We start from the raw sequence: 21,937 nt of genomic DNA, 5'->3' as shown, positions 1-21,937 counted from the left end.
GCCTACAACACAAGACTATTTCTTCTGTAGAAATAAATTTGACAGTGTTAACAATTTTTTCAAGCATTATGATGTCCTTTTTATACTGTTTATACTTAACAAACTCATGGTAAAATGAATTTATGAAGCTCGACGTGTAGGGAAAATGGGCCAGACAAAGAAACACATCCTGACACTGAAACCAGAGCCAGTGAAATACATAATTTTGACTTTGAAACTGGAGCCAGAGAAATACATCCTTACTCTAAAACCAAGACAAAGAAATACACTTTGTTCCTGAATCCAGAGCCAAAGAAAGAAACACCTGACCCTGAAACCAGACTCAAAAGGTTATAAGGGGCAAGTGAAAGAACACACTTTGGCCCTGAAACAATAGCCAAAGAAACACACTCTACCCTTGACCGACTGAGCACAAAACCAGCTAATCCCTAAGCTCGAGCTCTACCAACCCCTGAGCATGAAATCTAGCCTATCTCTGCATTGTTCAAGATTAAGGTTTGACATCTAACTAATTCCCACCCTGAGAATCTTCTCCCTGGGAAAACTCTGCCCCCAAGAATTCCTATATAAGTTCTGTACCTGTTCAGTTGGCATCTGCCGATTTCTGTCCTAGCAGAGGCAGCCCCTCTCCTGGATTCTTCACTTCCAAATGAATTTCTTGAATGAGTTTTGGGTGAAGACCTTTCACTGGAGTGATAAGAAACTCTAGTGTGTAGAAGGAACAGCGGGGATGTGTCCTGCCTCCCGGCTAGCTTTACCCAAAATAATTACATGGAAACTGTATTCATTTAAATACTGCCTGGCCCCTGGCCCGTTATCTGTAGCTTCTTATTGGTTGATTCTCATACCTGCTTTAACCCATATTTAGTAATTTATATAGCACCACGAGGGGTGGCTTACCAGGAGAGATCTTACCCTGCATCCATCTCGGAGAGGAGAGGCATGGCGACTCACTATGGCAACTGCCTGAAGTGTCTGTCTCACTGCCTTCTACCCAACATTCCATTCTGTCTACTCCGCCTACCTAATTTTCTGTTCTCTTAAAGGGCCAAGGCAGTTTTTTTATTAATAAAAGTAAGTAACACATAGACACTCCTCCATCATTTCCCCCCCTTTTTTTTCTGTAGAAGGAGTGGCGGGGCTGTGTCCCGCCACCCGGCTACCTTTACCCAAAATAATTACACAGAAACTGTATTCTTTTAAATACTGCCTGGCCCATTAATTTAAGCCTCTTATTATCTAATTCTCTCGTCTTCCTTTAACCCATATTTAGTAATCTGTGTAGCACCACGAGGTGTGGCTTACCAGGAAAGATCTTAACCTGCATCCCTATCGGAGAGGAGAAGCATGGCGACTCACTATGGCGACTGCCTGAAGCGTCTCCCCTCTCTTTCCCAGAATTCTGTTCTGTCTACTCCGCCTACCTAATTCTCTGTCTCTTAAAGGGCCAAGGCAGTTTCTTTATTAATAATGAAAGTAACACATAGACACTCCTCCATCAGTAGTGGATTGGAACAGAGAAGCTTTGGTCACCTCTGCTGGCAAACTCCCTTAAAGGAGCAGGGCAGAAGTAGCAACTCTTCACCAGAGACTGCAACATTTCTGCAGCAGTTTCTCATTAACTCCAGTGAAGCAGAGAACTAACAATTTGGGCTGAAGCTGAGAAAAAAATTAACATCTCTGTTAGGAAACTCCCAAATGGGGTGAAACAGAGAAGCATTGGACACCTCTGCTAGGAAACTCCCTTAGGGAAGTGGAGCAGAACAGCAATGGACGTCTCTGCTGATGGAGTGTCATTTGTCTGTGTGTTACTTTCATTGGCTAATAAAGAAACTGCTGCCAAGCCGAACCTGCATATATGTTCTAAAGGTATCTTGACTTCAGAATTTGGATTTAAGAACATGATGCTTTGGAAAAGAGTTTCTTTTGTTTTCACAGAGGATGAGACTCTGTGGATTGCTTCTATTCCAGTATGGTATGATAGACCACACCCTCCTGAAAGGTGCTGTGAACACCCTCAAAAAATTACTTCACTCAACTGATGACTGAGATGAACCTGGCACATAGGTTACACCATGAAAGATCTGATTAACAGCGCCCCCACTCAGCAGGAAGCAGTTTGGAGAGAAAAAACTGCGCTCATGTTCCCAAATATTGTTTATAAATGTTCTTTTACATTTAAAGGGGGATATGATACAGATTTGAATAATTTGCATTGGTAAGGTCAATTTTGTTATATGTACATGTATTTCTGATGTTGATTAAAGTATTGTGATTGTGTAGTTCATTTAAGAATGTAATGTATAATTAGGAAATATAGGTTGTTAATGGATAATCATCGATAATAGTCAAGCTTGTAGTCAGACTTTTTAGATGTGCATAGATATATTCCAGTTAGATAGGCATTCTTCATATCTTTCAAAGACTACAGAACATGGCATTTAAGATGTTTTAATAACATCTTAAATGTTATTTAACTTGGGGCTTTTCATGACAATGAGACACATCTGCTCCTGGCAGCACCAGCTACTTCAAAAGGAAGATGGGCATCGAAGAGGCTCCTTATAGAGTTGGTTAGCCATTTAGTCAAGAAACTGCTCTTGCCTGGACTGTTGCATAAACTGAACACAGAGAACCCTCAGAGAGAGGACTGCTGAACTTGCCTAAAGGTGAGATGGTCTTTCAGGGTTCCTGTTTCATGAAAGAGTTTGCGAGACATTCTGCAGGACACAAAAGAAAGTGACTAAACTGTCTTTGGAATTTCCTGCTTCATGGAAAAGTCTCCTGGATACTGTGGGCCAGAAGGCCGAAGATGGATGCCCCAATGGTACAGAGGAACTTTGGGTGACTGTCCAGGCAGTGAGATGTCTCTGTCATTTCTAGAGTTTTGGAAGTTGCTTACTTCTTGTTTAATTAGTTAATAGTATATCCTTCTGGAGTCTTTGATGGAGTTGAAGAATGGATAGTCATAGTTTTCCTTAGTTATGATAAAAGATAAAATAGATATAAATATTGTAATTGTAATTCTTACTTGATAACTGTTTTGTTATATGTAATTTTACTATGTTAAAGTTAAAGCCTTTTTTGTTTAAACAGAAAAAGGGGAAATGATGGAGGAGTATCATTTGTCTATGTGTTACTTTCATTGGTTAATAAAGAAACTGCCTTGGCTCTTTAATAGGACAGAAAATTAGGTAGGTGGAGTAGACAGAACAGAATTGTGGGAGAAAGAAAGCAGAGTCAGGCAGCTGCCTCAGGCAGATGCCATGCTTCTCCTCTCCTAGATGGACGCAGGCTAAGATTCCTTCTTGGTAAGACACTACCTCGTGGTGCTACACAGATTACTAAATATGGGTTAAACCAATATATGAGAATTAGCCAATAAGAGGCTGAAACTAATGGGCCAGGCAGTGTTTAAATGAATACGGTTTCCGTGTAATTATTTCGGGTGTAAAGCTAGCCGGGTGGTGGCAGGACACAGACCCCCCCACCCCCGTTCCTTCTACACTCTGCTTTGAAGCTCTCTTAGCAGAGTGAAGCACATCCCAGCTGTGATGGCTCTTTTGGAGAGGAGCAGCATTGCTACACCCTGCAGGGAGAACGTCTCCTACTGGAACACAGCCTTGGGTATAGCCGGACTTCCCAATAGTCAGTATATGTCAGGGACCATCTTTATCAAGTATACCACTTACCAGGGTAGGGGCACAGGGATTAGAAAAATAAGAGGATGAAGACCACAAGTGAAAATAATAAAACAGAAACATAGGATAGTACTGGGAGGGAGTTTTAGTGAATACTGTAAATCTGCCTGCATTTAATTTTCCATATACATTTATACCCCAATACAGCAGGGGGAAGAAGACAAAAGACTGCTTTAACATGATGCAAAGGATAACTAGAACAGTTACTTGCTTCAGTACTTTGAGCCATCAAGTCTTTAATTATTGAGAAAAACATTACTCAGGCAGTGAACCCACCCTAGACCAAGTATCCTAAAGGCAGTCATTCCCTAGGCCAAATCTCTTAATTCAAAAGAAAGAGCAGAAGAATGTTTGAATTCTCTCACCTTTGCTCAAAGGAGAGTAGATATATCTGTATGGGCCCTTTTAAAGTCCCAAAAGCAAAACATTTACACCTTAGGTCAGGGTGTGTAGCCATGCCTGTTAACAACTTTGAGGAACCTCAAACTCTGACCTCCAGAAAAGGTGGAAATAGGCTCAAGGTTTTGGACCTCCACAAGGATACCTTTTCTCTCATAGCTGTGGGTATCCAGTACACTTTCCCTTCATAGCTGTAGGTATGGCCTGACTTCTAACAGTGAGGGTACCTTTTTCTTCAGAGCCCTAGGTATCAGGCTACCTTCCCTCCACAGCTTCAGTTCTAGCCAGACTTCTCAACAGTCAGGATTCCTTTCTCATCATAGCTGTAGGTGCCCAGTATACTTTCCTTCACAGCTGTAGGTATGTCCTGACATGATAGTGAGGGTACCTTTCTCTTTAGAGCTATAAGTACTCAGGGTACCTTTTTCTCCACAGTTTCAGGAATAGCCTGACTTAACAGTCTGGGTAGCTTTCCTGTCAGCTGTAGATATCCAAGATTGGAGACTGCTCAGGCAGTTTCCGGAGCCATCTAGACCCAAACAGTCACACAGAAAATATATTAATTACAATACTGTTTGGCCTGTTAGCTCAAGATTCTTATTAACTAATTCTTACCTATTAAATTAACCCATTTCTATTAATCTCACCACAACGCTGTGGCTTATCGGTAAGGTTCTGTTCTTAGCATCTTTCTGCTTCAACAACTACATTGCATCTCTTTTACTCTACCTACTCTCTCTCTATATCTCTTCCAGCCTGACTATATTCTGCCCTGCTCTAGTCCAAAGCAATTTCTTTATTAACCAGTGGTAATAAAACATGTTCACAGCCTACAGTGGGGAATCCTACATCACAGGATAACTTTTCCTTCACAGCTATAGGTATAGGCTGATTTCTGACAATCAGTGTTGTGGGGAGGTCACTTGTTTGGTTCCCAGCCTCCTGGCTAGCTTAGATCTGAAATAACCACACAGAAGCTGTATTAATTAAATCACTGCTTGACGCATTAGCTCTGGCTTCTTACTGGCTGACTTTTACATATTAATTTAACCCATTTCTATTAATCTGTGTATGGCCACGTGGCTGTGACTCACTGGGTAAAATTCCCAGTGTCTGTCTCTGGTGGCTCCATGGCATCTCTCTGACTCTGCCCTTCTTCCTCCCAGCATTTAGTTCAGTTTTCCCTGCCTACCTAAGTTCTGCCCTATTCACAGACCAAGGCAGTTTCTTTATTCATTAATGGTAATCACAGCACACAGAAGGGACTCCCACATTAAATTGGTATCTTTCTCCACACTATGAAACTCTGGGTGGCCTGGAACTCACTATATAGACTAGGCTCTTCTAGATATCAGAAAGATTTGCCCACCCTGTCTCCAGTGTACCTGAATTATAGATGGGTGCATCACAGATAACTAACTTTTTTTGGCTTTTCAAGAAAGGTTTTTTTTTTGTTTGTTTGTTTTTTTGTTTTGTTTTGTTTTTTGTGTGTGTGTGTGTGTGTGTGTGTAGCCTTGGCTGTTCTAGAACTAGCTCTGTAGTCCAGGCTGGCCTTGAATTTACAAAGCTCCGTATGCCTCTGCCTCCCAAGTGTTAGGATTAAAGATGTGTGCCACCACTAAGGGTAATGTACTAATGTAATTTTGTTTTTTCATTGGTTTAATAAGAGTGAGTGACTGAACCTGACTTTTTGGGGTAGCAAAGACACAGGCTCTGGTCCTAACTCCAGTAACAGAAGAAGACTCCCATCAAATGCAGCCTTCCTGTCTTAAAGTCCACTGTCTTCCAACTATGAGCAATATTGTCTTTCTTTATCTTTGTATTATAATTCATCAAGGGACTAGAGCACAGTACTGTCTTTATTCTACAGATAGTTGAAACCCAGGCTCATGGAGATCGTGTAACTGTTCATCTTACTCATCCCATCATTCTAATGACTGATTAAATGAAGTTGAAGCCAACTAAGCCAAGCATGGTGGCACAGATGTGTAGCCATGATACTTAGAAAGTAGAGGTAGGAATGTCAGGATTTCAAAGTCATCCAAAATGAGAATGGTCAGTAGGGTATCATGGGAGGCCCATTGAACCTAGGGAGCCTGTGATTTGCTCAGGACAGTGTCCATAGTCATTCCTGCAACCCTAGAACTTCAGGGATGTGGCACCAGCAAATGTTAGCTGAGGTATTTACCAATTCAAGTTTTCTATTCTTGATAATGTTTTCTGTCCCAGTCAACCTAGATCACTTAAGGGTCAGATTCATGTTGCACAATAAAGTATAAAATTCCATAGTTGGTTGAATTAGCTTCAGGCAGGGATGAAATCCCTATTTGTGTATCTGAAACAGCATGTTCAATTCTGAAACCATAACACAAAACCAACAGAAATGGACTCAGCAGGTTTTATTCATATACTTGCACTTATTCACACAGACTTCACAAGGAAGGAATTAGAAGGGGAAAATTTGGGAACAGAAGGAGAGGACAAGGATGGAGGAAAGTGATACAATATGTTTTAATTAAAATGTATAAAACTAAATTTTAAATGAAAATGCAGCTTAGCTTTTCATTTAAAGATTGAGATAGCTTAGCGATTAAGAACACTGAGTGTTGTTGCGGAGGACACAGGTTACAATGCCAGAAACCATGGTTGCTAACCATCTCCTGTAACTCCAGTTCCAAGGGATCTGATTCACTCATCTGGCCTCTGCAGGCACTGCACACAGATACCTGATGTGGGAGGGTCTTCTGTTTGTGTTGATTTCATTGGTTAATAAAGAAACTGCCTTGGCCCATTTGATAGGCCAGCCCTTAGGTGGGTGGAGTAGACAGAACAGCATGCTGGGGGGAAGAGGGAAGTGAGGCAATCGCCATGCCTCTCCTCTCTGGGTCAGATGCCATGAAACCAGCCACCAGGTCAAACATGCTGAATCTTTCTCGGTAAGCCACCACCGTGTGGTGCTACACAGATTATTAGAAATGGGTTAAGCAAGATGTGAGAGTTAGCCAGTAAGAGGCTAGAGCTAATGGGCCAGGCAGTGTTTAAAAGAATACAATTTGTGTGTTATTTCGGGGCATAAGCTAGCCAGGTGGCTGGGAGCTGGGTGGCAGGAACACAGCCCGCCGCTCTTCACTACAGATACCTGTGGGCAAACACCCGTATACATAAAATAAAACTTTAAAAAATAAAATTCTGTACAGAAATCACAGACTTGAGATAAATATCAGTCATGGCTGTCCATCAAAGAAGCATCTGTGGCCTTTCTCTGAGCCAGCTTGCTTGTAGGCAAAAGAAGGCTTATTCTGAGGTAAGAATGGCTCAGAATAGCTGTTGATTTAGGAACAATCACAATGTGGAGAGGTGACTTTCCCATAACATTTTTTAAAAATTTTGTGTTCTGCCGGGCAATGGTGGCACACGCCTTTAATCCCAGCACTCGGGAGGCAGAGGCAGGTGGATCTCTGTGAGTTCGAGACCAGCCTGGTCTACAAGAACTAGTTCCAGGATGGGCTCCAAAGCCACAGAGAAACCCTGTCTTGAAAAACCAAAAAAAAAAAAAAAAATTGTGTTCTATGTCCTTTGTGTGTGTGTGAGGATTGTGGCATCAAGACATCTTTTAAATGTATCTTTTAGATCATATATTAAGATTTATATATCTTTTAAATAATATATTATGATATATTTTTATTGTGATTATAATGCATAATCTAAAAGATAGTTTTGCTCTGTAAATCTCCATCTGCCTAAGTGGCTAGACTTGCTTTCTCCTGTCCCTATTTAAACTGTTTGATGTATAACCTCAGGCCTGAACCTAAAAAAGATTTAAGGATGACAGTGTATATGGAATGCAAAATCTGGGCCAGGTTGTCTCCTCTTTTAGCATTAACCACCACTGAATGCATACTGCTATTAAAGGAATTTATGTCTCTTAAACTTTAAGTGTGTGAATGATTTATCCCTGGGAAGGCATATTAATTCTAGAATAGCAGTACCTCCAGCATTGAAGACAAACTTTTTGATGTTGAATCAGGTAGCCTTGATCATATGTGTAAGCAATACTTTTCTGGTCAGAAGCATGTCTCCAAGCAGAAGTTACCAGAGAAGATTAAAAACTTGTTCACTGACTTTAGATTTCCAAATAGGTAGAGTGCCTGGCACTGAGAGGTTACTTTTATAGGACCACACAGTGACCACAAGTGTTGAATAAAAAAGCAGTTATAGCACATAACAGATAGTCCAGATGGTAATGCCATAAAATACAACTTATGAGTGAGATATGCCATACTGTTCCCTGACATTGACAAATATTCCTTAAATTACAATAATAAATACGCCTTGTCATTCACCTGGAGAGAGATAGTTCAATATTTATTACAGAAAGAGAAGTTGTGTTAAAACAATTGTGGGACAGTTTAAAGATCAATTCAATTTTATTTCGTCCCATTGGATTCTTCCATGGAAAAATCGTAGAAAAGTGTAGAAAAGGTCAAATGGGTTTAGGTTCTAGTAGAAAGGCTACAGGAATACCTGACTTAAGAACTGAGATATCTATCCTCACTACTACTTTCAAAATAGTATTATGTGACACCTAGAAAACTAGCTAAATTATGTATGTACTTAATAAACTATGAACTTAAAAGGTACAATGAAGAAATGGACTTGAATATATCAGTTTCTTCACAAACATTATTTTATGCTTTTCAAGTGCATGTACAAAGGTTTGTTATTAATGTCCTGGTGTGTGATTTAAGAAGTGTGAAGTCGAGCAGTGGTAGCTCACAGTTTTAATCCCAGCACTCGGGAGGCAGAAGCAGGCAGATCTCTGTGAGTTTGGGGCCAGCTTACTCTACAAGAGCTAGATCCAGGACATGCTTCAAAGCTACAGGGAAATCCGGTCTCAAACAAACAAACAATCAAACAAACAAAGAACAAAAAAGAAGTTGTGTGATGGTGCTAGGAATTGATGACAATATATGGAGGTTGGATAAGGGGTGTTTCAATATTGAAACTCTTAAGAAAATATCACTGTAAGATGACTGGGAATTAGGAAACAAGAAAATAAGTTTTTGGAAGCATTGTGGAAAAACAGAGCTTCTTTCAGTGATCCTAAATTGAAGTAGTAAAAACATACAAAAGTGTTTACATATTGCCAACTTTTGCACTAGCCTTGACATATTCTTTTTTATTTTTCCATTCAAAAATTTACACTTCCTCCCCTCCTCCCATTCCCCTCCCACTCCCCCACTTACTTTTCTTCCTCCCCTCCCTCAAGAGAGGGCAGGAAACCCTGCCCTGTGGGAAGTCCAAGATCCTCCCGCCTACATCCAGGCCTAGGAAGCTGTGCATCCAAATAGATTAGGGTCCCAAAAATCCAGTACATGCTGTAGAAATAAGTCCTAGTGGCTTTATCAATGGCTTCTCAGTCATTCCCCCATTGTCAGCCACATTCAGAGAGTCCGGTTTGATCACATGCTCGTTCAGACCTGGTCCAGCTGGATTTGGTGAGCTCCCATTAGAACAGGCACACTGCCTCAGTGGGTGGACCAACCCCTTGCAGTCCTGACTTCCTTCCTCATCTTTTCCCTCCTGCTCTTCAAATGGACCTTGGGAGCTCAGTCCATTGCTCTGATGAGGGTCTCTATCTCCATCTGTCGCTGGATGAAGATCCTATGGTGATATTCGAGATAATCATCAGTGTTGATAGTGGGGCAAGGCCAGTTCAGGCACCCTCTCCTCTGCTGCCCAAGGACCTAGATGGGGACATCCCTGTGGACACCTGGGATCCCCTCTAGCGCCAAGTCTCTTGCCAACCCTAAAATGGCTCCCTTAATGTAGATACCTTCTTCCCTGCTCCTATATTCACCCTTCCTCAATCTTGACCCTCCCACTCTCCAAGCTCTCACCAGTCTTTTTCTTCTCCCTTCTCTCTCCCCCTCTCCCCTTCTCCAGCCCTCCCCTCACTCCTACCCCCACCCCCATGCTCCCAACTTTTGCCCCGTGATCATGTTTGCTTCCAATTTCCAGGAGGATCTATAAATGTTTTTCTTTAGGTTCACCTTGTTATTTAGCTTCTCTAGGCTTGTGAACTATTGGCTTAATGTCCTTTGTTTATGGCTAGAGTCCACTAATGAGTGAGTACATACCATATTCAATTTTTTGGGTACAGCCACTTTGGAAATCAGTGTGGCAGTTTCTCAGGAAATTGGGAATCAACCTCCCTCAGGATCCAGCAATACTACTCTTGGGAATATACCCAAGAGATGCCCAATCATACTACAAAAGCATTTCTTCAACTATGTTCATAGTAGCATTATTTGTAATAGCTAGAACCTGGAAACAACCTAGATGCCCCTCAATGGAAGAATGGATAAAGAAAGTGTGCAATATATACACATTAGAGTACTACTCAGTGGTAAAAAAAAAACAATGCCCTGCCCTTCTTTGCTGTGGGAAAGTGTTTCAGGAGCCAAGGTCTGATGTCTCACATCTGGACAACATCTTTTTATCAAGAAGAAAGTATTAGTGAGATTTGTTATCTAAATAACATCTCATGTAGACTCATATCTAATGTCTGGAGTGCAATCCCTTGTGTTGTTACCAATTCACTTTGATTAAATTTTCTCTTGGAGTACTGAAGAACAATGCAGGTTGCAAAAATTAATCTTTCTTTCTCTGTTGTCAAGTCCAGTTGAGCAACTAGTCCTCAGAGGTCACTTGGGCTTGGAAGGAATCTCAGACTCTTCATGTCTCTTTTATCATTTGTCCATCAATGTGAGAATAATGCAAAGGCTGTGTTTTATGTACTATGGCTTTCTTTGAAGCCTTGAGGAAATATTTTCCACATTGATCCTCCATTTTAGACTTGATAATGTTTCAGATTCATTGAGTGGGTTCTCCATGGCCTCCATGAACTAGACAATAAGTGATCAATGGCCTTTGTTCTTAGGGACTCATTGACCTTGTATGGAAAGGGGAGAAATATTCCCCCTTTTGGTCCCTCTAACCACATTAGAATTGCCTCTAAGAATGATCATTAAACACCTAGAAGTTCAGTTTTACACCAGTTTTGTACTTTTAACTACTTTATAATATTTCAATAGCCAGATACATCTTAATAAACTTTGTTTGACATACATTTTAGCCAGTCCTTGAGACAGTTGATATCTGACCTTGCCAACTTTAATAAATACATGATCTCTAAATCTCATCCTTTATATACCTTAAACAACTTACTCAAACCCTCATAGCTTGCAAAACCTTTCCTGTCTTATTTATTCTGGAGCCACCCAGTCATCATCTTCATATATCTAAGTCCTTTTTTTCATTAAGGGCATTTACACATTTATGTTCTTCTATGTACTGCTTCCTTTTTCTAATATCATGAGAAATAGAAACATTGACACATATGTCTATGATCTGTCATGAGATTTTTCTCCCCTGTTGGGTGGGGGAAGCAATGTTTATCCTAACTGTAAGTCCCAATGAAGATTTTCAAAGTGCAATTTCACCAAAGTCCATCCTGGGGAACCAAGGAGTTTATTGAGCTTACTTACTGAGCATGGTTGAAGAGACACTTACAAGGATTTTGATACAGTAGTGGTTTTAGTCCAAATGACCCCCAATGTTCTGTGGAGAGCGGCACTATTAGGAGGTGTGGCCTTGTTAGAGGATGTATGTCATAGTCACTTTCTGCTGCCTGTTGATCTGGATGTAGAATTCTCAGCTCTTTCTCTAGCACTGTGTCTACATGTATCCACCATGATTTCTGTCATGATGATAATGAACTAAATCCTCTGAAACTGTAAGCCAGCCTCAATCAAATATTTTCCTTTCTAAGTTTTGCTGTGGTCATGGTGTCTCTTCACAGCAATAGAAACTCTAACTAAAATACCCAAAGGCAGCCACACAGGGATGTCTCTACCTAGGAAGTACATAGCTGCCATATGTGGAACTTACCTTCTCTCCACTCTTCCACTGCCCATATACTCTCTAGTATATTACTTTTCTCAGTGGATGTAGGAAGTAAGCCTGATAGCACTCAATGTAAATTCCTACTTGTAAAGATGGCTTTCTCATAGGTGCATATACAGAATCTACATCCTCCCAAGTCTTTCCCAGGCTGTGTACCCTGCTCATCCCTAAAACCACAAGGTTACATATCATTAGTGATGAATTGTATACATTTGCCTGGAAAAGAGACTATACACTTGATGGAGGGGATACCTTCTTTTATGATAGAATATCAACAGTCAGCAAACCTGGTCATGGTCATCCTTTGTAAGCAGGCACAGTTGATCACAGGAAGGTACTGACTGTTTGTCTTAAGATAGTTCTGAGTAATAACAAATGAAAGAGAGCTGAATCAAAATTATAAAAGATAATGTAACAAATTAATATTTCTTAGGTACAAACTGTATTTGTAGGTATTAAACCTTGAATAAAACACAAGACATTCTTCATATGATACATGGCATCACTCCTATAACCATGCTTTTGGATTTTAATATGAGTATGTAGTTGATACCAAGAAACAACAAATATGTACAAAACTTCATGGATTGATGTTTACACAGCATCCAGTACAACACAACTAAGAAATCCCTCTTAAAACTATGATGCTCCAGCTTACACTAGAACATCCTTTACACAGAGCGTCTCTCATTTGTTTTCACTACAGACTTGTATACACAAAAGGTAAATAAACATTAACATTTTAGCATCCAAATCTCTAACAGTCCTGATTAACATACTACTTGTCTTTGGGGGATTTCAGAGGCAGCTCTCCCTCAGCCAAATTCTACTTTGTGTGACTTACTATCTCCCAAGCATTGGCCAATCCTTTATATCACCAATTTTACTCTTCTGTGTTGTAACTTAGTAGTGTATTACACAGTACGTGAGATACCATTTACAGCTCCCACAAATTAACTCCAAATAGACCTTACACTTAAATCTCAAATTCTAAGTTCAGAACTTCTAGAAGATACTTGAAACTAGGCCTCCATGAGTTTGGCAACCTGCCTAGGCTTTGGGAGGTTTCTCTAAGGTCCTGATGTATAGAGCAAATCAGAGTTCTGCCTCTAATCTTGGGAATATGCTTGGGAGAGCTGGTAATGATTTGGGGCCAGGGCCTTTGGGAAAGGGTTGCTTCAGATCCTTAGAACCCAAGACTTTTCACAGAAGGGGCTGTCATTATCAGTTTTAAACCACTTGCTGGGCGCGGACTTTGGGTATAATGTTCTTGAGTTTACCCAAGTTCCTCTAGTACAACATTGTCTGATTAGCCTCTTTCTGATTTGTATACTTCTTTTTAAAACTGAACAAGAGACTTGCTGTTTGAATTTGGCATAAATCTCTGGCCAATCTGGGATAGGTCTGTCTTTCAAGTTAGCAGCCAGGGCTGGGAACACAGTGCTGTGTCCCCTTCTGCTCACCTGGTCCTGTCACTCAGACCTCACAAGCCAAATCAGAGCCTCTAGCAGATCTACCAGTCAAATGGGAGGGTTCTTTTGGGAGCCAGCCTTCCAGTTCAGCTCTTCTGTGAAGAAATCACAATCTCTCTCATGTGCTGCTTCTTGGGCTTCCTTGTGGGGAGAGAGCATGTCAGCTTAGCAGCTGCACCATGGTGTAGTGAGTGAGGGGTTTCTCTCCACAGATGGGGAGGAACGGTAGGCCAAGGTGAGTAAGGGGCCAATGTCCCCATGTGCAGTGGAGTGGCTGGGCTTGGCAAGTGAGGGACCCCTGTCCCCAAACTAGGTGAAGCGGTTTGCTGAGGCTTGCAGCTGGTGTGATGGGTCCTCCCCTGGCTGGGTGGGAGCCAGTGGACAGACACAGAGTTTAGTGTGGTCCTGCCCGGTCCTGCCTCATCCTAAGTAGTCCTAAGTGATCCTTGCAACTCCCTGGGCTGGGCTGTCAGCCTTTGAATACTTGATCACTCACTACTAGTTTTCCAAAAGATTCTTTTTGTGTGTGGGAAAGAACTCACTCTGGTGGCACAGCTTAGCCTGCAAATGCTTGTTTGTGCCTACAAAGCTCTGTGGTTGTCTGTAAACACCACCAAAACAATCCAAAGGCGGGTTCTGATCATTCTTGAACTATTTCTCATACTTCAGGGAAGCCACATTATCTATTAATATCTTTCTATTTGTTTATATAATGACTATTATTAGCACCTGATGATTCTTTAAAAAGATAATCTCATTTAAAATACAAAAGGAATGTATATTTACTCAAACCACATACCACTGCAGACATCTTCATTATCCCCATTAAGCAACTCCCTGCCTTACCTTTTTAACCAGTTAAATTTCTCCTTAGAAAAGGACCTAATTATATTGCTCACCTTTCATTTCTATTTATTTTATGAATTTCTAAACACTCTTTGTGTACAATTCCTTCATTTGCTTCCTGTTGCTGTGATAAAGACCACAATCAAAAGCTACCTGGGGTTGTCTAGCGACATGGTTTAGTGGGTAAGAGTGCTGGTTTTCCAGCGGAACTGCATTCAACTCCCAACTGCCACATGGTGACTCACAACTGTCTGCAATGTCAATCCCAGGAGATCTGATGCCCTCTTTTGGCTTCCAAAGGCACCGGGTCCACAGTCCAGAGAGATACATGCAGTCAAAACACCCATACACACAAAATACAAACAAATTTTAAAGGCAGCCTAGGGAGGAAAGAGTTAATTTTAGCCTACATCTTACAGTCATCCATGAAGGGAAGTCAGGACAGGAACTCAAGGCAAGAACCTAGAGGCAGGAACTGAAGGAGAGGCCATGAACCACAGTGGTGTGGGACAATCGTCTATATTCTGTCAATCATATTTTAAATAAATGCTGATTGGCCAGTAACAGGCAGGAAGTATAGGTGGGAAAACCAGACAGGAAGTAGAGGTGGGGCAATGAGAACAGGAGTATTCTGGGAAGAAGGAAGCTCTTTCCGCAGTCCTGCCCAGACTGCTGAAGAAGTAGGATGTGACCTGTCCCCCCCTGAAAAAGGTACTGAGCCATGTGGCTAACATAGATGAGAATAATGGGTTAATATAAGCTACAAGGGCCAATAAGAAGCCTGAGCTAATGGGCCAATCAGTTTATAAGTGATTTTCTTTGGGACTTGCCGGCTTTGGTAACTGGGCAGGTCAGAAACCCCAACAAGCAGGACCTAATGCTACAAACCACTGCTTACTGACTTATTCAGCCTGCTTTCTTATAAAACCCAGGAACTATCTGCCTGGGCTGGCACCACCCACAGTGAATTTGGACCCTCCCACATCCATCACTAGTAAAGAAAATGTTCTACAAGCTAATCTGACAGAGACAATTTTTCAGTTGAGATTCTTTCTTCCCAAATATGTCCAGGTTTGTGTCCAGTTGATAAAACATAAACAAAACTCTTCACAGGCACAGAAACTGTTTATAGGTCTTGTCTCTCTGTAGGCTTTAAGTTTTCATTTCAATCTAAAAACATTTAGCCTATAATCTAAGACGTCAGGAGGCTGAGGCAGGAGAATCAGGAGTTCCAGGTTAGTCTCGGCTAAAACGTCAGACTGTGGAGGTAGGATGTGTGTGTTCATTTGGTCAAAGATTATATAAATGTTCTAAATCTGTTAAATTTTAAATTTCTAATCCACATAAAGATCGATTTTCATAAATAACCAGCTGTTTTCTCTTAGAGGAACAAACAACCCTTCTCATTGGAGGGTGGGGTCAGGTCCAGAGCTTGAGTAAGCACCCCCACCATGTAGATAGATAAACTCCACGATCCATCAGCTTTACATACGGCAGCCGTTCTCCAAAAACTGTCAAATCTACTCCTGGGCTCCATTTCTGTTCTGATGAGTTTTTTCCTCTATTATTAGTGACAATTTTCACTATTGGGAATTACTTGGATACGATAACTTTAAAATCTTGATTCAAAACAGAAGTCAAGTTGTCTGCCCACCTCTAACTTTGTCCCTTCTCACTTCACTCCCCTCACAGGAACCCTGAGTGATCAGACACTAAAACAAATCCCCACGCGCTCTCCTACCAGACTCCCCCAGACACAGACCGAGCTCTCTCGTTTCCTTATTTCAAGCATTCGCTATCTTAATGCTACCTTGAAAACCGACTTAACTTTTTATAGCGGCTTTATATTTGAAGCAAAAATGATCAGGAGAAACAAAGATTTCTCACGTCCCTGTGCTCACCTACACACTCTATGATTTCATAGTTCACACTGTAATTTTTAGTTAGTAATTATTTGCAAAATTGTTTACTACCTTTCTTCTCTAAAATGGAGTGGTTCGTTCTCACGAGAACATAACAGCACCTCCGCGAGGTCCAGCAGCGCGGAGCCGTAGCTGCGGCAGTGAGTAGCAGTTACCTTGGCGCTGTATCCTTTCCTCTCCACTCCACCAGAGAGAACAACCTGTATAGACACCAGGTAATTCAGAAAGTAACACACGACACAGGGCGCTCACCCGGGAGGTCCGGAGCTTCTGGACAGTGTCTTTCATCTTCTCTTTACAGTTCTCCACCTTCTTGAGGGAGTCCGCAATTTTACTCTTCAAGCTGTCTTGGGCTTCTTTCAAAGAAACCATTGACAACTTTAGTTCATTCTGTTGAGAGACATTTTCACCAGTCAGGCCAACAACAAAACTGGTTACTACTGTTTGAATAATCCAACAGCGTTGCTCATGCCTACTGTAACTGGGTAAAACTTAATTCTGACCACCCTGGCCTGCTTAATGGCTGTGGCTACAGATCAAGTTCCTTTGTGTGACACTAAACACCCTCAGGGGCATCTCCGAGATCAGCATCCTGTGCCTAAGAATATCCATGGATCCTTAAAAATCTCCTCTCATCCTCTACATCCCCTTCCATAAGCAGCACGAGTACACACAATGGTAAAATCATAATTTTTAATTATGTATTTATTATATGTATAATATTACATGTATTTAATCATAATGTATTTGATGTGTTTTCATATTAACTGCATGCTCTGGCTGAAGTTTGAAAAAGTTACTTTTGTTCTGCTGGTACCCAAAGTAATAGTACCTAAAGGGTGTGTGTGTGTATGTGTGTGTGTGTGTGTGTGTGTGTGTGTGTGTGAAGTGCATTCTTATGTGGTTAACTTTGGGTACTTTTTATTCTCTTCATACATTTCCATGTGTTGATGTTATTCTTTTTTCTTTTATAACAGTTTCTGGATTTAAGTTGGAAAAAGTTGCCAGGTGGTGGGACACCTCTGAAGGGAAAAGGTGACAGAGAACTGCTGACAGCCACACAGCTCAAACACTGCAGGATACTTGAACTTCAAACGCGAGGTAACGGTGGGGATGCTTACCAAACGCTTGGTTTTCTCTGAAATATCTGATTTTTTTTTTTTTTGGGTGGGGATGCCCCTCCTGCAGCACTGTCTAAGAGAAAAAAAAACCAATTGTGTTATAATGATTTGAAACCCAAAAATTAAACCACTAGTTACTTCCTCATTCAATAAAGGTAAGAAGAAGAGGAAGTGAGAAGATCAGATGGTGTCAACTTTCTTTCTTCTCAGGCCTGATGGGGAGTCTCGCAGAAGCACAAATGGATTAAGAAAGCCTTGGACTGGTGAGGCCCACTCGTCACTGTGCCTGTGAGGGTGATTCTGGAGACAACTAACTCATGAGGCCTTTGATCTAACGGATGGATCAAACCTGAACAGGCTGTCAGGAGGCTGCAGAGCTACCTGCCCGAGAAAGCAGGCCCCGGGAGGATGCGCACTGCCCTGGCATCTGGGAGCACTCCTTTCAGCTTCCCATTCCCATTCAATAAGCTACTCTGCCGTGCTTTCCTGTCTTGATGAACTGAACCCTCTGAGACTGTGAGCCCAAATCAACCTCCCCCTTGTCTAATGCTAATACTCTAGCAATTAAAAATAAAGAACTACATAATCTGTCCTAGCAACACCGTAACACTTCAAAAATTAATATGCAAATTGACATGTAAAGTTCCTTTTTAAACAGTAACTTATTAGGTGTGTGTGTGAGATCTATTGAGCAGCACAAAAACTCAGGGAACTTAGAGTCAGCTGAGACCTGAAAATTATCATATGTTTCTCACTGATTTGTACCTTTTGCTTTTTTTTTTTTTTAAATCATGACAAACCTCCCAAACCCCAACTTCACAGAAATACAGGGAAAGTACCACAAGCTGACCTGAAGCTGGGAACTAAGTATTTTGAGCTAGCGCAAGCTAGATGTAGAACACTACCGTATTTCCCACAAATATACAAACTGACCCAGTGCCCCTCGAGCATTTGCTGCATAGCCGCACAGCAGAACCAAACACAAGAGAATACTCAAGAATCCTATGCATCCAGAATGCACATAGCCTGGCAACACAGACAGGTGCAGCAACATGTTGATGGCTTCTTCAGTAACTGAAAGCCAGCTGTGTGCACCCCCCCCCCAGCCACATGTTAAAGGGCTCGCACATACCGTTTTCTGCCTAAACTCCTGGTTCAGCAAGTACTGCAGCTCCTGAATGTCATCCATATACTGCTTGAACTCTTCTTGCTCTTCAACTGGAACCGAACTAAACACAAAAAAAGATCAAAACAGTGTGTGCATTCTTAAATTTGAAAGATGCCTTTGATAATGAAATAAAGGGTCTGAGTCCTTGTTTCTGAATTATATACCTTCAAGATAACCATTTAATAGATTACTTTTATCTCCTACTGGAAGAAAAATAATCAGATGATAGCCTTCAATTTTATACCATCTCATCAGTCCCACATGCACACACCCATCCACCGTCCCTCCCACCAGCATGGCCACAGTATTCCTATGATGTCAATGCTAGTTTCCCTAACTGGGCCTTGGCTCTTGGCACCACACACTTCCCAGTGTGGGACCAGCCACTCTCCTATGCTACCATCCTTTCCATCAGCACCTATGTATCTGTACTTAGTGGTTCTGTGTTAACTTGACACAAGCTATAAAGTCATCAGAGGAAGGAGCCTCAGCTGAGGAAATGCCTCCTTGACACCCAGTTGAAAGGCATTTTCTCATTTAGTGATCAGTGGAAGAGGACCCATCCAAAGGTGTGTGGAGCCATCCATGGGCTGCTGGTCCTGAATTCTGTAAGAAGATGGGTTGAACAGGTAATGAGAAGCAGGTCACTGAGCAGCACTCCATCTATGCATCAGCTCCTGCCTCCAGGTTCCTGCCCTGTTAAGAGTTCCTGTCCTGACTTCCTTCAGTGATGAACAGCAATGCCGAAGTGTAAGCCAAATTAACCCTTTCCTCCCCAACTTGCTCTTTGGTCATGGTGTTTCCTTGCAGCAATAGAAACCCTAACTATGACAATGTCCAAAGGTCTAAGTTTTACTTTAGACTATCTGAGGTATTATGGTGTGGGAGGTCCTGCTGTCTATGTGTTGCTTTTATTGGTTAATGAATAAAGCTTTTTTGGCCAGTGGCTCAGCAGAACAGGGCAAGGCGGGAGTTCTAAGCAAACAGAGGAGGAGAAAGAAGGCAGAGTCAGTGAGAAGCCAAGTAGCCCCACCAGGGACAGCACTTTACCTGGTAAGCCACAGGCAAGTGGCAATATACAAATTAATAGAAATGGGTTAATTTAAGATATAAGAGTTAGCTAAAATTAGGCTTAAGCTATTGGCCAAACAGTATTACAAATAATATAGCTTCTGTGTGGTTATTTTGGCTCTGAGCAGCCGGGAATGAACAAGCAGGCTCCCCCAACAGTTTTAGCCATTTATTTTGATTCTGCCTTTGCCTGTGTTTCTATAAAGTTAACATTTATCCTCTCGGTCTGTAAGAACTCTTCACATACTAGGAACACAATATGAGCCCTGCCACCAGCTTAGCAGTGCATCATACGCTGCAGACACTCTCTCCCATCTGGCATTTTCCTGAGATTTAGTTTGGGATTTATTTTTATCATGCTAAATTGTAATATGTATCTAAAGCAGTAAACAAAAGCATCAGTATTACATGGCATAAAAATTGTAATCTAAGAAAAATAAAGCAAAACCAGAATATGATCTATAAAAAGAAAAATATCAAAATACCTTGAAATAGCACCAATGATAAATACAGTAAAACAGGCCATGAAAATGTCTCGTTTGTTCAAAAACAAAGTCTCAAGAAGATAAAAGCAGTTCCTAAAAGTATCCAACTCCAACTCAAAGAGGTGAAACAGAAGATATCTGAAATAAGAATTGTGCTGGGGGCTGGAGAGATGGCTCAGTAGTAAAGAGCACTGGCTGATCTTCCAGAGGTCCTGAGTTCAATTCTCAGCAACCACATGGCAGCTCACAACCATCTGTAAAGAGATCTGGAGCCCTCTTCTGGCCTGCAGGCTACATGCAGGCAGAACATTGTATACATTGAAAAAATGTACTGGAATGATTAGAAAAAGAAGTTAGAGCCGGAGAAACCCCTGGGATACAGGCCAGCAGGAGCACAGCCACCCCACTATGAGCAGAGGCAGGATTGACAGCATCCAAAGGCTGTGATGAAATCCCACAAAAAGAAGGAACAAAAACTACTTTTTGCCTAACAGGAGAGTAAGGTCTAAATTTCATGAAAACCATAAATAGTGAATAACTCTAAGCTGAAAAACAAAAGAAAAATTCAAAATTTCCCCAGAACCCCCAAATATATTGAAGTAGCTAGGAAGTAGTAATAAAATTTAAAAGCAAGGACAAGAAATAAAGCCGACACATTAGATGGAATAAAGACAAGAATAAGAGTAGGTTTTCTTATCAGGAACAAAGCAAGCCATTGTATAATGCAGCAATAAATGATTTCCTTTTCTGTATCTTCAAGGGATTTTATTATTGGTCTTTATTGGTCCTCCTTGTAGATACTGTGTTCAACAGTGCCAGCATGCCTTTAAAGCACTGGAAAAGTCATTAAAACTCGGTAACTAAGAAAATTAGCTTTCAAAACTAAGGGGAAACAGGCATGTCAGGACACACCAGGAACCAACACTCACGGTACTGAGGCCAGAGGCTTTTAATTTCTAGGCCAGCCTGGGCTCTATAGTAAGATACTGTTTATAAAAACAACAAACAAGGAGCTGGAAAGATGGGTCAGAGGCCAAGAACACTTGCTGTTCTTGCAGAGGACCTGAGTTTGGCTCCTAGCACCCATATGGCACTCACAACCACATGTAACCCCAGCTCCAGGGATCCAACAACAGGATCCAAGGGGACTAGGCATGTACATAGTATATATCATACATGAAGGTAAAACATACTCACAAAAATAAATAAATCTTTCAAAAGCTATTTTTAAAAAGTTCAGTAGCCAAAATAAGGCAAGAATTGGAGAACACTGAAATACATAAATATTATAAGGAAGAAAGATTAAAGGTAAATTTAAGTCTGATCATATCAATAACATTAAACACAAATGAGCTAAGCATTCCAATTAAAGGGCAGTTGAGGATGAAAAGAATAAATTCACAAAAGATTTCATTATCTCTATTAATCATTCAACACAGCAACTGAAAGAAAATCTGAAGGAATGTTACTAACCAACTGGTGCAAACTGTAAAGTGCCCTGCCCAGTGAAGAAACGCAAATGCAGGCTGTGTAACAGCACTGCGGGCCCTGTGGATGCGCAAGCAGGTCCTAAGACTCGAAAGTAATGCATCCCAAGACTTCACTGGACGGTGGCAGAGTCTGACACCGTGTCCTCTGTGGTATGCCATGTGCTGCAGTGGGTAAGAACAGTAGGGATAACAAAGAGTAGATTATTCCAGAGAGGAGAACGGCATCAGAAAGAACAAAGGAAGACAGAAGGGGAGCTGACAGAAAGTAAACAGCACGGGCTCCAGCTGCCCACC

At 41.4% G+C, this 21,937-nt stretch overlaps 1 protein-coding gene across 1 annotated transcript in view; it reads left to right on the top strand.

Annotated features, from left to right (window-relative positions):
- LOC119827886 (zinc finger protein 431-like) overlaps positions 1-18,024 on the top strand; it is a 52,883-nt gene extending 34,859 nt beyond the window's left edge. The window contains exons 4-5 of the mRNA XM_042056066.1: positions 17,286-17,409; positions 17,640-18,024. Coding sequence (XP_041912000.1) covers positions 17,286-17,298 — 13 coding nt within the window. The 3' untranslated portion in view covers positions 17,299-17,409; positions 17,640-18,024. The remainder of the gene's footprint in view (positions 1-17,285; positions 17,410-17,639) is intronic.
- Positions 18,025-21,937: the final 3,913 nt, after the last annotated feature.

This window comes from Arvicola amphibius, chromosome 12 (assembly GCF_903992535.2).
Source record: "Arvicola amphibius chromosome 12, mArvAmp1.2, whole genome shotgun sequence".
Lineage (NCBI taxonomy): Eukaryota > Metazoa > Chordata > Mammalia > Rodentia > Cricetidae > Arvicola > Arvicola amphibius.
The sequence above is the reverse complement of the archived record's forward strand: the minus strand, read 5'-3'. Positions and strand labels throughout refer to the sequence as shown.